Below are 16931 nucleotides of genomic sequence, written 5' to 3' on the forward strand. Positions count from 1 at the left end.
TTTCTGTGCTTACGCTAGCTTCCATCTTTCCACTAGAGGGCGACATAACGTAAGTCACATGCATCCGAGTCACAAAACATTCAGATCTAAATCCCTCTTCTTCCTCTCTCTCAGTCCATTCAAATAAATACATTTAGATTAAAAACAGATTGATACGTTGAACATTACGTGTAAAAATTAGTTAAGCAAGTAATACACGGCGGAATACAACACGTTTTTCTGAACACCAGGGATGTAAATCGTATTCTGTAAAAACTCTTCAAAATGCAGATACACTCAAAAAAGTTATATTTTAACGCCGTGATTTATTTTTTGCAATATTAAGTTGAGCCATATTTGAGATAAACGTTCTGCATTTTTGAGGGTCGGAGCTTTGCTGTACCTCAGTGGTAAGAGGCGTTAGCAACGCAAGGTTGTGGGTTCGATCCCAGGGGATTGCAAATACCTATGTAAAATGTATAGGATAAAGCAATGTAAGTCGCTTTGGATAAAAGCTTCTGTCAAATGTCTAAATGGAAACGTTTGAGCTGTAGAGGGCACTGGTGCACCCCCCTTGAGTTTAAGACTCCTTAAAAACAAAGGATCCACCACGTAACATTCTCATGGCTAGCAGCTCAGAGATATGACCCATAAAATTTTCAATAATGTTTGTTGTGGCTTTATTTTGAATAAGAGATAGTACAAAGACAATGCCCCAAAAACGTTCCTACTTTTGGTTTACCCTAGAAATGTACAAAATTATTTTGGCAAATATTTTCTTTGTTTTTCTGTCTTTTCTGGTTGCGGATTTAACTGTAGATTTAATGTTAGAATTTGCATTGATTTTCAAAATGTATACAAACATTCAAATATTATTATCTGCCCTCTATAGAAATAATTTACATCATTAACATTGTTAATAGTATGACACGTTGAGATAAGACATTTTACTTGTATTGTTCAAACTTAATAACTAACTGATTCTTTCAATGATAATGAATTTGTATACATTTTTTTGAAAGTGCATTAAAAAGATGTTATGTAATAAGCAGGTAAAACTCTTGAGAGTAAGAAGATGGAAGGATGGTTAGTTGCTGATTGCATGGTGCTTTCGTCAAGGTGTTGTTCATGAAAATATCAAGATTGATATTGTAGGCTGTTCCTTTCCTGGATCCTGAAAAATAAACAATATTTCTTATATTAGATCTTAATAATTGTTGAGTCTTTTACTATCCCCTCCAATCAAAACGAACAATTACAACATCCCCCTATAAATGCATCCTCCATCAATACAGCTTACAAACCCTGTTCATTACATTATAAACAGAAGTCATAATAAAAAGTCATAATTAGGTAAAACAAACCTTCTTTCAAGCAATTTCCTGATGTAATTCTGCGTGAATTTAGATTCTGGATTCAGGCATTTCTTTTCTGAACCATTCTTTATAGTAACACTGCGGAAAACCACCAAAATACTGAGTTGAACAATTATGGACAGATTTTTTTATACGTTTCTATTATTTGTATTGTTTATTAGGATATATCAACGTTAAAACATAGTTACTTACACAATCTCCTGTTTTTCACAAGAAGGACTTGGTGGTATGATTTCAACAATCTCAATCTTTCTGGGAAGAACCATGTTCACACATTTACCAGCACAAAAACACCTGCCCTTAGGAGATCCAGCCTGACCTGGAAGATAAATAAGGTATACAGTACATAAAATCACGTCTGCAGCACAGAGCTGTGTTGCTTTCAGATTTCAAAAATCAGATTTCAAAATTCAGAAATCAACCTCACCTTTCACTTCTAATGCAAAGCAGAGGCAGGCTAAAACAATAAAAGAAGTATTCATTGTGGAGTATTGCTTTTGATCTTCTTTTCTCTCCTGCAGAATGCTTGTTTAATGAAGTGTTGCATAGTCGGGTTCAGTTGATGTATTTTTATACTCTAATAAGGGATTTTACCTCTCTTTTTCAGTTTTAGTTTCACTAGTCCAGCACCTGTATTTGCCTTGTTTCTGAGAAACACTTTCTTTTCAAAATATTGCAGTCAGGGATGACCTTTCAAAGAATGGGGAAGGAATTATTACACTTGTTTTTAATGCACTGATAGAGCTCTCAGATTTTGACACGCAATTCAATTATTGGCTAACTTTTATGGCATCAAAGAACCTTTTGAACCACATTTTTTTAAGAGTGTTAGAATTTCAATCAGATAATGGTCCTGAAGTATTTATGATATTATCATCTGTGTAATATTAACACAATATCAATAAAACAGTTAACAATGTTATGGCACGATTATTGTTGCATACTACTGAACTGTAAAGCTCCTGACAAAATGCAGAATAAACATGTCTTTTATATATATATATATGTCACCATTTAAACAATGACATTGAGATGCTGACATCAAGAACACTCTCTCTACTGACTCACAACACGCATGATTAATGATCTCTCAAGAAATTCTCATTATGTTTGTTTCGATTTTTCTCTTGACCTTAATTGAAAGAGTCTAAATAAAGTCCCACTTGTTAGAGACAAAAGGAGAATTGAGAAATTTTTGAGATTTTGCAGAGGACAAGCAAATGTCAAAGTTGATGTTCCCACGTTAAAGGCTTTATTAAAACTTGTTTTGTTTGCAGTTTTGGGGTAAGTTGTTGAATGAGAGAATACATGGTATATAATTCACACTAGGCAAAAATGTCCAACGCATTGACTGTTTAGTGTCATATTCTTAATAAACTAGTTTTTTGTTAGGGCATTACATTTCTGACATTGATTTGCTCCAAGATGAAATATAACTTAACAGCCTTAAAGAAAATGAATCAAATTAGCCCCTTAATTCAGAAATAAATTGAAATGTTTTAGTAAAACACTATTTAAAATAATAATTGAAATAACATAATTGCCCACCTAGAGCTCATGTGTTTCTCATTCTGCGTGTTTTCTATACAGTAGCCTATGTGATAAAACCAATTTTGCTCTAATCAATTTAATTCACTTCACAGTCACTAAAACCTGCACAAATCATAATTGAAAGTAAGCATTTCGATTAAAAACTTTATTTAGCTGTTCTTTGTACATCATAGGGAAAATAAAAAGTAGACACAACCTCAAATCAAATCTTACAACTTTTATTGTCACGTCACCAACAGCACTTGTGCCGTGGTGAGTAAAAAGCTTGGGAGCGTGCCCCGGACAGTGCAGAATACAATTTACACATTTAACAAATTACAAATAGCATACACGTTTACAATACATGTTTGACAAATAACATTATACACATTTAGACATTACAAATAACAGGATAATACAAGAAGCCTACTCAAATAATAAAAAAACTGTACATATGACACATTGTTCAGTGGTCTATTAAAAATCTTGTACAATATGACACAAATCAAATCATCAATAAACCAAGGCATTTTATAGCTCAATGTTTCTGGTGAGAAGAATAAATTAATGATATTAAGAAGTATTTTAGTATGAGGAGTTAAGACTGTTGAGTATTCTTGAGCAGTTTATGTTGACTCTCCTACTGTTTGCCCCTGTGAAGACAGGAAAAATTTAATTAAATATTTCCCCGTATTTAATCTTTGCATTTATGTAAAGCATTTACTTGTAAAGGAAAAGTGTTCCTACTGTTTTTCAAGAGCCTTCAAGATGATATTTTTTGTGAATTTTGACTCTGGATTCAAGCATTTCCGTCCTGCGCGATTCTTGAGAGTGACACTATAATGGAACAAAAGAAACAGTGGTTAAAGGTGTTACTTAAATGTATTAATTGAAGTTAATTATTGTTGGATAACATTCATGTTTTGCTTACATAATCTCCTGTCTTTTACAAGATGCACTTGGAGGTATAATTTCAACCTTCTCAATGTTCTTTCTTAAAACAATGTTCACTCCTGTATCACCACAAAGACATCTGCCCCTGGACCTGTCCTGCCCTGCAAAAGAGATGTCATACATGAATGTCAGTCATTACTTCATATTTTATATTAGTTTACTATTAGTTGTCAAATAATAAACAAATCTGCTGATAAAGAATGAAGGTATTTTAATTATCTTGGTTTCTTAAAGATCAAACTTACCATTCACTCCTAAAGCAACCAGACAGGCTAGAAGAACAAAAGCTGCAACAGTCCTCATTATCTTTTTGGTTTTGATGTGCTTTGTTTGCTTCTGGTGTGTGGATCAGTGAGATTATGAATGAAGGAGTTTACAAGCTTGCTTAAATACTCTAGATCTGGGGTTTCCCCTTTCTGACCCATTTCTCAGTTTCAAAAAAGCTTCTGTTTTTTTGTTATTATTTCTCGGAAATGCTTTATACTATATTTAGCGAGGAAGCACATACTAATTATTTAAGTTACAAACAATATTTAAGGTGTGTTAAGCGGCTACAATGGGCATGCTGTTATAGTCATGGCAGGCAGAACCCAGATTTGCATCCAACGATTTGACAGATTTTATTAAACAACAAGAAACAGGAAAAACAAAACCCACGAAGGGGGTAAAACAACAAGGAGCTTGACAAAATACAATTAAATAGACTAGACTAGACTAAAACAATTCACTACACTGAAAGTAGACTAGAAAAGACTTGACTGATTAGACTTCACACGAACCTTCTGAACACGACGTGATACAAATACAAACAAAACGAACCGGCAAGAAACAGCAAACACAAGGGCATTAAATATGAGAAAAATCAGGAGGGCAACCGGGGCAGTTTCAATAAGGAGGTTCATTCAACTCTAGCTTTAACCTTGAACTCAGAGTTGGTTTACTTAGAAATTTGAAACTTTAAGTTTTTGGTTTCCAAACAGATGATTTGAGTTAATTACATTACATTTACATTTAGCAGACACTTTTATCCAAAGCGACTGACATTGCTTTATCCTATACATTTTAGGTATTTGCAATCTCCTGGGATCAAACCCACAACCTTGCGTTGTTAACACAATGCTCTTACCACTGAGCTATACAGGAAAGCTGTTTAGTTAATTCAATATTCTCTGAGTAGGCTTACCCTGTGTTAAGCACATGCTCCACGACTATAAAAATATTTGTTCATGCAGTTTATTTATACACTTTATTAAGTCTTTCTCATCGTCCATAGAAAATAATACTCTGATGTAATATCCGGAGGCTGATGTTATTGATGTGAGGATGGATGATATATATTTTGACATATCTTATTCACTTTAAAGAACACAGGAACACAAAATTCCTACATTGCTCTCCTGAAATCAAAGTTCATCCCAATGAATTAATGCAGCCTCTTAATGAATCCTCTATAAAAGCACATATGACATAAGTCACTGAGATGGTCTCTGTGTGATCATAATGTGTGCCATGAATGAATGTATTAATGAAAGATCGAATGAGGTACACCACTTGCGCTTTAAAAGGGGGAGAAGTTCAAAATAAACTCTGGGTTTACCAAAGAAAACCTGCTCGTGACCAGGTTAGGTTCACAGAGTAAGTTACTATGGTCACTGAGTATAAGTTACCTCTCCTTTAGAAACGGGCTTGAGTTATCCCGCTTTCCCGGGTTTGACATACCTCACATTCTGAAACGGAAACCCAGAGTTTCCCTCATTTCAGGGTTGATATGCTCAGAGATTTTACTAAACCTCCTTTCTGAAACAGGCCCCAATGACAAGATGATTTATGAGGAAATGAGGGGGCGGGGCCAATAGATGGCACGGGAGAGCACATGGCACACCAAAACAAACAATGTTAATGTCCTTCCATACAAAACACAGATGACTGTCATGATCCTGACACAAGACTAGAAAAGCATGAATGAGAGAGGCAGGATCGAGACACCCTGGAGTGCAAGAACTTGTCTGATGAGTCCCGTTTCCTTTAACATCACTTAGACGGTATGTATGTGATGTTCAGTGACCTGGGAAAGAAATTGCATCCAGATGCACTGTGGGACGATGACAAGCTGGTTAACGGAGTGTGATGTTCTGAAATTTGAAACCCATTTAAACATTGTTGCAGACCAGGTACTAATGACAATGGGGTCAAGTAACTCTTTCAGTAATATAACACATTACAAATCAGGGCATATAGGACAAAACTTAATATATATTTTATTTGATCCACTTTTAGCTTCAGTTTGCAGGTTATTTTCAGTGTATGTATAATATGATTACAATTTTACAAAGATGAAATTTAATGATTAAATAGAGTTCTCATTTATAAGAAGGAAACGATCATGTAATCTTCGCCAGAAAAAAACTTTTCATTTCATTGTGATGAATTTTCTCTTCCTCTTTACTTCATACAGGATCTGTTGTTCTGAAGATGAATCTGAAACAAAAAACAAAGCTGAAAGGTAAATGTTCTTGAGAAGTCTGAAAATGCCGCAACACTAGGAAGTGAAACTGTGTGCAAATTAAGCAATGTAATATACACATTACATACAATAAAATATAATATACAATTTTAATATGCTCCCAAAAAGATGTCTCTTGATTAAAGAATGTAACAATTCATTTTATAGGCATGACTGAATTTTTTCAAATACAAAATATGAATATTTAATGCACACATACTACACAAACATATGCAGTTCTATATTATTCTACGTTTTGTCTCTAAACATTCTCTAAATTTTTCATGCATTTTTGTAATGTTTTTGTAGCCCCTCCCCCCAAATAAAATGACTCAAATCAAAACACTGAAGATACCTAAACTACTAATACGTAGAGAATAACCACATACACACATGCATACAAAGTATACAAAAGAAGAAGCAAAAAGTAACTGCCCTTAACTGGGAATAAAGAGTAATGAGATATAAACCAGACTCAAGTTTTATCAAAACTTGTTTGACTGCAGTTTGGTGGGAAGTTAAGGTAAATGTTTTGTCTGTGTATGGTGTTCACACTCTAATGCAGTGACAGTTTAGTGTCATATTCTTAATACATTTCTGCATCGCTTTGGTCCAAGATTAAATGTAACTGACTTAACACCCTTTTTTGGTGAAGTCAGATTTTTTTGTCTGTTCTGTGTGTGTGTTGCAGAAAATTGTGTATATACACATGGGAGAAAAAAAAGTGGATCATACCAATCCACCCTATCACAATGACACTCTCACAGCCAATCCGCATTAGGGGACGTATTCGCTCATGATGCCGTAGGAAGCTGCGTACCACCAACAACTCACTTTGCGTCTCTTGCAACAATGCCATTAGAAGGTGTTTCTAGCTTTGGTTGCTCTAGTAACGGTTATAATCAAACCCTGCAGTAACTGGCGAAAGACGAATGATGTTTTATTATATAAAGTAAAGAGTTACGGATGTAAAAGTGTAAAAAGATGGGTAAAAATTGGGTAGAAACTATGACCCACTTTAATATTTGCCAAGATGCCTTAGGACCCGCGATACTATGGGGAAGGCTTTCCAAAAAGAGACGTTGGAGAGCAAGATTGTCTAAAAACTACCCCGGAGGTTGCTTTGAGTCATTTGCATTTTTATTTTTCATGGTCTCAGCTTAATAAAGACATGCCCATTTTATACCTATGAAGCACATTCTTATCTAGAGTGCGGAGCAATGCAGGGAGGGTCATTGTTTGGTCATCGATTTCAGATTTCGACAGCAGATTTCAGAAATGACTTAGGGCACCTTTCAAGTGTGAATTTGGCTCACTCCTGAGTCCACTTCTGTGTGCCTGAACAAACACTCTAAAAAAAAATTGTGTAGACTCAACAAAAAAAATACACTTTTGATCAATATTTTTGAGTTGCGACAACATCTAACAAAATTAAGTTCATCCACCAAAATACATTGAGTCAGATAACTTTTTTCTCTTAGATGAAATGTATTTTAAAGTAACACCAACTTAAATTTTTTTGCTCATTATTGAAATTAAGTTGTTCCAACTTGAACATTTGTTCCAACATGAACATTTTTTGAAAATAAAAATAAAAATGTCTTGGGCATTAATGGGTGTTCTATTAATTCCCATCTGCATCTATTGTATTTTGGGAAGGGTTTCTTTATTTTTTTCAGCAGGGCAACTGTTACGATCCAGCACGGGAAGACAGAGAGCGGATGCATATGCAGTTGTGGTTTTCAATATAATCCATAGTGTAATCATAAAACATCCAAAAGTAAACTAGACACTAACATAACAGTAACAACAATTGACTCTAGACGAAGGAAACACTGGGGTATATATACACAAACTAAAGAGGGCTAAGAGGACACACCTAGGAGACATTCAACGGAACCAATGAACAAATGAACTAAAGTCCAAACTACCGGGTAAACACAGACAGAATCATGACAGCAACCAACATAATGAATATCCTGTGAAACTATGATCTTTCTAGGCATATAAAATCTGTGCAAAGCTCTGTGCTATCATGTCTCTGAACCGGAGGACACTCACCTGCAACAGCTCGCATGACACTATCGCGAAATTAAGACTTTAATGGTAATGTTTACACTGTCAGGGTCATTCCCCACCACCCATCTAGTTCATTATGCCTCATTCACCACGTAGGTAATCATAAATGTGCGAAGAAGTGGTTGATTTGAGGTGATGCTTCCGCAGCTCTCATAGTGAAGCGGCGGGTCTCTTCAGATTCTAAACAGGTTTTGATTGGATGAGAGGGTGTAGTGTAGTGTGATGTCATAGAATTTCTAGATTTATTTGAGTGTACGTGCCAGACTGTCAGTTTTTAGCGGTTATATCTCCTAAATGCGAATTTAGGGGAAAAGACTCCTTTTGATTTCACTGGATTTGTAAGTCTCATGCTGTTCTCGTTTTGAAAAACTCCATAAAATAACATCGTATTTCTACATCTCTTATAACTCTTATTATACAGTACCATGCAAAGGATGATGGGAAATGGAGATCCTTAGCAATGCTATACTTTGATACAACAAGCATCGGTCATATAACCTCAACTGTAATAGATTAAGTAAAATGATTGAACATGAACAAATTTATTTGACGCTTTTCAAACACCTGACACAAAGAGTATGAACTTATTCATGTATGTTATATGGTTTGGGAGGAGTCTTGAAATCCAGAACTCAATTGGTGTTTAAAAATTAAGTTATCTAGCCAATTACTTTGAGTTAATGCAACTTAAATGTTGTAATCACATAAGCACAACTTTTGGGGTAAAAAATATAAAATCATATTAAACTTAAGTAATTATCAACATCATAATGTGAACATGACTCATCAAAATAGAGTTTCACAATTAAAACTTGCAAAAGTTTTACACAGCACCATGATTTTTGCTTTAAATAATTTATTTTAAATTATTTCAGAGTCACTAAACACATACAGTACATGCACAAGATCTCAACTGAAGCGTTTGTATTTAAATTGTAAGCTTTATTAAGCAGTTCTGTACATGGACAATAAAAAATAGAATCAACTACGGTCATGAAACAAATTGTAAAAAGACTATACATATGACACATTGTTTAGTGGTTTAACAAAAACCATCGCCTTTTTACAGGAAAAAAATAGGAATGAGCTTAAATTCAGACAGTGTGTGAGTTCTCTTGAGCAGTTTTGTTGAAAGCGTCCTACTGTTGGCCCCTGTGAAGACAGGAATTTATTTATTTAATATTTTCCCCAAAGAATAAATTATTGTATTCATGTAAAGCATAAATACTTAAAGCAGATGTTTTCTTACCGTTTTTCAAGTGTCCTCAGGATGATATTTTTAGTGAATTTCGACTCTGGATTCAAACATTTCTGTCCAGCGCTGTTCTTCAGAGTGACACTGATGAAACAAAAGAAGTCAATAAAGTTACATTTACTGCTGAATAACAAAAACAAACATTTATTTAGAAAATGTAAAAAAAAATTTGCTTACATAATCTCCTGTCTTTCACAAGATGCACTTGGAGGTATAATTTCAACCTTCTCAATGTTCTTTCTTAAAACAATGTTCACTCCTATATCAGCACAAAGACATCTGCCCCTGGACCTGTCCTGGCCTGCAAGAGAGATGTCATACATGAATGTCAGTCATAGTTCATACCAGTTTAGTTGTCAAATCCATAACTAATCTGCTGATATAAAGGATGATTATCTTGGTTTCTTAAAGATCAAACTTACCTTTCACTCCTAAAGCAACCAGACAGGCTAAAAGAACAAAAGCTGCAACAGTCCTCATTGTCTTTTTGGTTTTGATGTCCTTTGTTTCCTTCTGGTGTGTGGATCAGTGAGATTATGAATGAAGGAGTTTACAAGCTCTTTAAATACTCTAGATCTGGGGTTTCCCCTTTCTGAGCCCTCTTTTAGTTTCAATTTCAAACTGCTTCTGTGTTTTATTGTTATTTCTCGGAAATACTTTCTCCTAAACTCACTTTCATACTCATTGCAGGTTGAATGGGGGGGTATGATGACATAAAGAAACACATTTATAAATTATTAAATTACATCATTTACATAAAAAAGCATGTTTCACATTATTTCACTGAAGTAAGTAACTGTAAGCTATTATTAACAAATAGATAAATTATCATAAATTTTGCAACTTGATACCTCAAGTTCAAGCTTTATTAAGATCCCTTGCGGGAAATGCTGATACAACGGAAAGAAGAAATTACAACAAACTCACACAATACACAATACAAAAGATATACTTTATGGATACTTTTTTACTTTTTCACCGTTTAGCAATCAGATTGCACAAGAAACAAAGGAATATTTGTATTGATAATTTCTCATCTCTGGCAGTCTATAATGTGAGCCTGAAGCAAAATGGTCATTGGATCACAGATCGTGCCTGACTCAAAACATTTCTATTGAACAAGAATGACAGACTTCTTTGTTCTTTGCCTATAATCTTCCCACTCTGAGTAACTATTTCATGTCAGCATTTTAATGTTTCACAACGAGATTAACAAACTAACAACCAATAGAATTTACGACATTGATGGAATTGTTCTATATCTACAGTACATTGAATGATCTTAGTTTTCTTAAGCAAAGCGTTGATGTCCCCTTTTTCATATAACGTCTGTGTTCATATCAAAACAATCAATTAATCAATAATGGTCCTGAAATAAATGTTACTTTTCACACAGTCTACCTTCTGACATCTAATAAGTGTAGCCCGAGAAGAATGTATAGCTGCTCTGAAGTCAACAGACATGTCTTTTGTCTTCGATGCATTCAGTTGCAAACAAGCATCATCACACCATTTTATAAAATCTTCAACCACTGGGCCATCGTGACACACTTCATTGTTTTCTATGAGACTCACAATCACTTTGTCATCAGCAAACTTTAGAAAATACCTATTTTTGTAATTGGTTACACAGTCATTTGTATACAAGATGTATGATAAAGGAGACAAGACACAAAGTTGAGGAGTTCCTGTGGGTGTTGTCACAGTGGGTAAAAACTGCAGTTAAAAAGACTAAAACCCAGCCTAACAAATTAAAATCAATAGATGGGTGCGGGCGTGGTGGGAGAGTCTGGTGAATCGGTCACAACTGCTGGTTCATCAAAGAAGTAATTATAATCTTATTATATTTGATTTTAAACACTGTTGCACACCCCTTCATGATAATGGTGTTGCCTGGTACAAGTTACCTCTTTCAGCAGGATTAAATAACAAAACGCTTAACCAAACCCCAGAACATTAGACAAAACTTAATCCGCTATTAGCTTTTGTTTTTATTTTAATGATGAAATTATTCTTATGATGAAATCTCAAAATTATTTATACTTCTGATGTATAACATTGTGAAGTATTTTCACAATCTCTTTACTTCAAACGGGGTCTAGCCTGGCATTGTGGTAAATTTGTACTGAAAATGAATCTGAAACGCAAATATTCTTAAGAAGAAATGATGCCTATGCCTATGACTAACACTTGCATTTCGGTGTCCTTGAATTAGAATTTTAAATAATGTTTATTGTAAAAATGTTGATCAATGTTTAAGTAATCTAATGTTAAATGTCAAGTTTCACTTTCAAATTAAATTTTCAGATATCTTATTATGTTTTATGAATCTTCGCATTTAGGTCCTAAAAGATGACTACATCCAAACAATGTTGTCATGTATTGTATTGAGTTATATACTGTATATTGACATAAAGTTATGACAGTTGATACGAACAGGAGAAAGGAAATAATAAAGTGGAGAAAACGTTTACACCTCCAAAAAGACTTAATATGTTTTACAGTGTATATTTACTGTAGTAAGTTATTATGTTAGTGGCAAAGTAAAAACAATTTCATTAAGAACAAAAATATTTATTTGACAAAACTGTACAATAGACATAAACAGATCCAGAATTATTATCCTGATTACAAATGGAGCACAACATAACAGTGTTTGTTTGTTTTATGAAAGAACCAATAAAACCATTTGTAACAAGATTCAGACATGGAAGGAAGGAGGCGGGAACTGGTAAACATTTAACAAAGTTTTAATATAAATAATAACAGCCGGCGGCCCCTCACGGACGACCGCCGGCGAACAAAACATACGGTCCGGTCGCTCGTTCTCTTATATGCTCCCTATCTCCTACGTGATTCGAGCCCGGTGTGCGCACAGCTGGCGCTCATTCACAATTACTCACCGGTCTCGAACCACGGTCTCGCCCCGCCTTCTCCACTACACCATTATAATATAATGTCTCTTTATTAATATTAAATGCTTAGTGGTTATAAAACTAGACTAACGGGTTCTCTATAGATATTCTCCTCAAATAAGTTACTTTGCAGTATATGTAAGTAGCTGGTGCAGACATCAGGGTCTTTTGATGATTGTAATTTATCTTGAGGAACCTTGCTGGGCCCTTGCTGGGCCAGCTATAAAGTACAGAAACATACTTTACTCATTATTTATTCATTAAGGAAATAATATAATATTGCCCTTGTAATTGCATTGGTGCAACTACAAGGGCACCAAACTACAAACAACACCCCTTTTCAAGAATCCACCTGATTAAATTCTCTGTGAATTTAGACTCCGGATTCAAACATTTCCGCTTACTGTTCAGAGTGACACTGGAAATGAGAAGGTAAGGTGAATTATTAAAGATCACAGCTCAACAACATGATCATTAATGTGCAACATGAATATTTATAAATCATTGTGTTCTTACATCATTTCTTGCTATTTACCAGGTGGGCTTGGGTTGAAAATGTCAACCTTCTCAATCATCTTTCGGGGAACCACATCCACACCTTTGTCAGCACAGAGGCATCTGCCTTGGGAACCTTGTTGTTGCCCTAAAACATATAAGGTTAACCATGGGCAAATGTTAATCACAGCTGGATATCACACTAATTACTTGAGCAGTTAAATTAGTATGTTTTAATTAAAACACTCACCTTTTACATCTGCAGCAAGCAAACAGACAAACAAAACAAAAACGGCAATACTCTTAATTGTTTTTGTTTTTTTATTTTTTACTTCTCCATATCAGCTGCTAGGATCAGCTTTTTGGCATCTAATGAACAGTACACAGTTCCCAATTTAAATTTCACAAGCACGGCCGTTTGGATTTCCCATTTCTCTGAAATGCTTTCACTTACGGCTATTGTATTTGTGTTTATTTACTAGGATTAACCCCTTGAGATGAACCAAACACAAGAAAAAACTAGTTTTAAACATTCAGCCAATAATAGCAATTGATAGATTCAATTATTAATAAACATCAAATACAAATAATGTAATAATAATAATAATGTTGCAAGATAACAGGATGAGTGACAGATTCAACTTTACAGTCCAATAAATTGTAGTACCTGAGACCCATCAGACACGCAATAACTAATTAAATTTCTTAATATTGCAGCAACACCCCTCACCCCACCGGCGAGCTAGTCGCTTGGGGTCTACCCCCAATCTGCAATTTACACCAAGGGCAGGACAAGATCTCTGGTGACCATAGCAACTCACACCAAACCATCAAGATAGAGTATTTTACGACTGAATGGAATGTGAAGCTGAACTCTCTTTACTCACTTTGGGGACAGACATACAATCCTAAATGCATTTAAATGGAAATATACATATATTCATTTATAACATTTTCATGTATTAATGTTCTTGTTGTTATGTCTGTTTTAAACATTAATCCAAAGTATCCATGAATGTGTGTTTAACTACTGTAATTATTTGATTTGTAGTAATTAATTTAACCAAGATGATATTTAGATCATGTTTGGTGTCTATGAGCTACATTTGTGATGTCCTTAATATTGATGTTTGTTGTGTTTTGGTTACTCTTTTCATATTAGTTTTATCAAACTCTTAGAAGTCTTCTTAGTGAACATCCAATCAGCTTTCACATGCAAAACACCATGTGAAAGACAAAGACAATTAGCATTCCCTACAAAGTTGCCATCTCCTGATTGGATCAGTCACGTCTGTAGGATGTGACTTCCTTACAGCTTAAAAGAGACCACGAGAAGAGTCTCTTTCTGTTGTGGTTTTTCGGGGGGGTTTAGGAGTTGTTCTTCAGGTTTGCAATTTGTGGGGGTTTGTTCTTTCTCTCCTTGCGTTCTGCATCTCCAAAGGATGGACTAGAAGAAGACTTCACCTTTAACCCATAACTTTGTGCCAGGGTGCGGCCTCGTCTTTCCAGATACAGATCCTCTTTATAAAACTGGTTCTCTCTGATCACTTTCAGCCAAGATCACGTGGAGCCTTAACAAACTGCATCAGGACACTTTCTTTCTTTTGATGGGCAAGACGTGCAAGTATCAAACTTAGTCTTATTAATGGATGCATAAGGCATCATTAATCCTTTTAACAAAGGTGCTTTACAAGAAGAGACTGATGTTTAGTTCAGGCTATAGATCTTCTGAATATCAAATTCTGCCATAATCCATGTTCTGTTCTTCTCTCTGCTTCAACTTCAACCTTCTTCCAATGCTAAAGTGTATGTGTGTGTATGTTAGATTAGTATGTGTAATAAAGTCCTGTTTTATTTCACACGTGAAGGTGTGTGTAGTTCATGCTCATAATCTGGAGTCCCTAAACATGCCTGCTCGTAATGCTAATTGATTTCCCCAAATCATGACTTTGATCCAGATAATTATAATTGATCATTATTAATTAAATTCATCCCAATTTGGGTTGATATTTATTTCCCTTACAAAGGGTGGTGGAGAATATATTACTTATAATTGTGATCAAAGCTCATGATAATTCTAACATATTTGATGAAGAATAGTGTTTAAATAATACTGTTCCTCATTGTATTCCCTACAAAATACATGAGTTATCAAAACTTGCTTAAATATCCTAAATTTTGTTTTCTCGAAATGATGGAAATAAAAAAGTCTGAACAGAAAGAAGTCTGAGCAAAAACCTGTTGAAACGATTCGATCCATCTGTGTTAATGTGTGTTATTAGTTTTGAGAGATTGTTATGGGAATAATGAACCTGCAAATGTCGCAACTGGCAAATCAGAACAAAGCATTCCAAAGAGCCATGTAATAATAGAAAATTTACAATATTGCGATGATTACATCATTGAAATCACTATTTGCTTTAGAAATGAACTCATTGGTTGGTTCTATTTTTGTGAGGGCAAAATAAGACCACAAAACACCAAACATCAGTTTTTAGTATATGACAACATTGACAGTTTTACATCTTTATTTTAAAAACTGAGAAATCTGAGAAAAAAGCATTTTGCATTCTCATGCTTATATTAATCTCCTTACCTAAAGATATGGTAAATCTCTTTATAGAAATAATAAAAATGTATGCAAATGAAAATACATGTGTATGCCTCACAAAAATGTTTAGTTAAAATGATTTCGCTGTGTAACCAAACTATTTTCAGCCTGATGCTATGAAGAGTCCTTTTAATTTCCACAAGAAATTTTAAGTTCTTTAGAAAAACATTCATGGTTTGGTATTTTAAAGAATCAAGAAAGTCTTCAAAGCACTGCCTCTTTTTTGCAGCCTTTCTCTTTCAACAATGAATTTAGCCAAAAAATTTGTAGTACAAGACAAAGATTCCCGATCGATGCCGAAAGTAAATATTTTGCCATTTTCACAAAACAAAAACTATAAAACCTTGTTGTTAATATTGTTTAATATTAATTATGGATTAGTTTGAAATGGCAGTGACCCTCGACCTTATGAGCTGATGGTTGTTCTAGTCATCATTGTTCCATTTTCTTCCTCTATTCACGATTTCTGTCTAAAAACAACATGCATTTTTAGAATATTCTCTACTTTCAGACATTATACAACGTTGTCCTACTTTATGTCTTGAGTTTTGGGTAATTGTAAATTACCCTCTGCCTCTGAATAATCTCCGTCCTTGAATCCAATATGGATCTAAACACACCTTCATCTGTTTTGCCTTCACTTTTGGTCCCCTTTTCCCTCTCACTGTCAATCTTTGCTGAAGCAACAACACAAATCAGGAAATAGTTTACCTAAATGGACATATTGTTGATGTTTTCACAAGAATACATTCACCTAAAGATTAAACCGGAAAGAAATGACAATATAATACAGGCAAACATTAGTAGTATTATTTTAGAAGGATGCCTACTTACAGAATCTCAGGTTGCAGAGGGTGGGAACAAATCGACCTTACCAATGCATCTGGGTTTCACTGTTTTCCACAATTTTGTTTTGCATAAACAATGTTCTGCACATCCCCATGTTTGTCCTGTTAGCCAGCAGTTACATTTACATTTAGGCATTTGGCAGAGGCTTTTATCCAAAGCGACTTACATTGCTTTATCCTATACATTTTACATAGGTATTTGCAATCCCCTGGGATTGAACCCACAACCTTGCGTTGTTAACACAATGCTCTTACCACTGAGTTACAGGAAAACTGGTTATGATGGAAATTAAAACACACACAATAAAAAAACAATGCAATTATAATGAATAATTTTAGCTTTAAAAATTCACATATCAACAAATGCTGTTTAATTACAAAGTAAT

At 34.6% G+C, this 16931-nt stretch overlaps 3 protein-coding genes across 3 annotated transcripts; all 3 read right to left on the bottom strand.

The window, feature by feature from the left end:
* Positions 1-641: 641 nt before the first annotated feature.
* Positions 642-1907, bottom strand: LOC130418908 (C-X-C motif chemokine 11-6-like). The gene is made up of 4 exons (XM_056745113.1): positions 1783-1907; positions 1548-1674; positions 1344-1433; positions 642-1153 (listed from the first exon to the last, which is right to left on the bottom strand). The coding sequence occupies exons 1-4, from the start codon at positions 1835-1837 to the stop codon at positions 1117-1119; spliced, it is 309 nt and encodes a 102-aa protein (XP_056601091.1). The 5' UTR covers positions 1838-1907; the 3' UTR covers positions 642-1116.
* A 1201-nt stretch (positions 1908-3108) lies between these two features.
* LOC130418909 (C-X-C motif chemokine 11-6-like) lies at positions 3109-4179 on the bottom strand. Its single transcript, XM_056745114.1, has 4 exons — positions 4085-4179; positions 3817-3940; positions 3633-3722; positions 3109-3538 (listed from the first exon to the last, which is right to left on the bottom strand). The coding sequence occupies exons 1-4, from the start codon at positions 4140-4142 to the stop codon at positions 3526-3528; spliced, it is 285 nt and encodes a 94-aa protein (XP_056601092.1). The 5' UTR covers positions 4143-4179; the 3' UTR covers positions 3109-3525.
* A 5114-nt stretch (positions 4180-9293) lies between these two features.
* On the bottom strand, positions 9294-10187 carry LOC130419760 (C-X-C motif chemokine 11-6-like). The gene is made up of 4 exons (XM_056746723.1): positions 10099-10187; positions 9854-9977; positions 9671-9760; positions 9294-9573 (listed from the first exon to the last, which is right to left on the bottom strand). Exons 1-4 carry the CDS (start codon positions 10154-10156, stop codon positions 9561-9563), a joined length of 285 nt encoding a protein of 94 aa, XP_056602701.1. The 5' UTR covers positions 10157-10187; the 3' UTR covers positions 9294-9560.
* Between the last annotated feature and the right edge of the window lie 6744 nt (positions 10188-16931).

The sequence above is a fragment of the Triplophysa dalaica genome, chromosome 4, assembly GCF_015846415.1.
Source record: "Triplophysa dalaica isolate WHDGS20190420 chromosome 4, ASM1584641v1, whole genome shotgun sequence".
NCBI classification, from domain to species: domain Eukaryota; kingdom Metazoa; phylum Chordata; class Actinopteri; order Cypriniformes; family Nemacheilidae; genus Triplophysa; species Triplophysa dalaica.

Excerpts from the sequence above, each read along its gene's own strand:
- LOC130419760 (XM_056746723.1), bottom strand. The coding sequence starts at position 10,156 with ATGAGGACTGTTGCAGCTTTTGTTCTTTTAGCCTGTCTGGTTGCTTTA. Across the intron at positions 9,978-10,098 it reads GGTTGCTTTAGGAGTGAAAG|GCCAGGACAGGTCCAGGGGC; the intron begins GTAAGTTTGATC and ends TCTCTCTTGCAG. Across the intron at positions 9,761-9,853 it reads TGTGAAAGACAGGAGATTAT|TGTCACTCTGAAGAACAGCG; the intron begins GTAAGCAAATTT and ends TTGTTTCATCAG.
- LOC130418908 (XM_056745113.1), bottom strand. The coding sequence starts at position 1,837 with ATGAATACTTCTTTTATTGTTTTAGCCTGCCTCTGCTTTGCATTAGAA. Across the intron at positions 1,675-1,782 it reads CTTTGCATTAGAAGTGAAAG|GTCAGGCTGGATCTCCTAAG; the intron begins GTGAGGTTGATT and ends TTTATCTTCCAG. Across the intron at positions 1,154-1,343 it reads AGGAAATTGCTTGAAAGAAG|GATCCAGGAAAGGAACAGCC; the intron begins GTTTGTTTTACC and ends TTTATTTTTCAG.
- LOC130418909 (XM_056745114.1), bottom strand. The coding sequence starts at position 4,142 with ATGAGGACTGTTGCAGCTTTTGTTCTTCTAGCCTGTCTGGTTGCTTTA. Across the intron at positions 3,941-4,084 it reads GGTTGCTTTAGGAGTGAATG|GGCAGGACAGGTCCAGGGGC; the intron begins GTAAGTTTGATC and ends TCTCTTTTGCAG. Across the intron at positions 3,723-3,816 it reads TGTAAAAGACAGGAGATTAT|TGTCACTCTCAAGAATCGCG; the intron begins GTAAGCAAAACA and ends GTTCCATTATAG.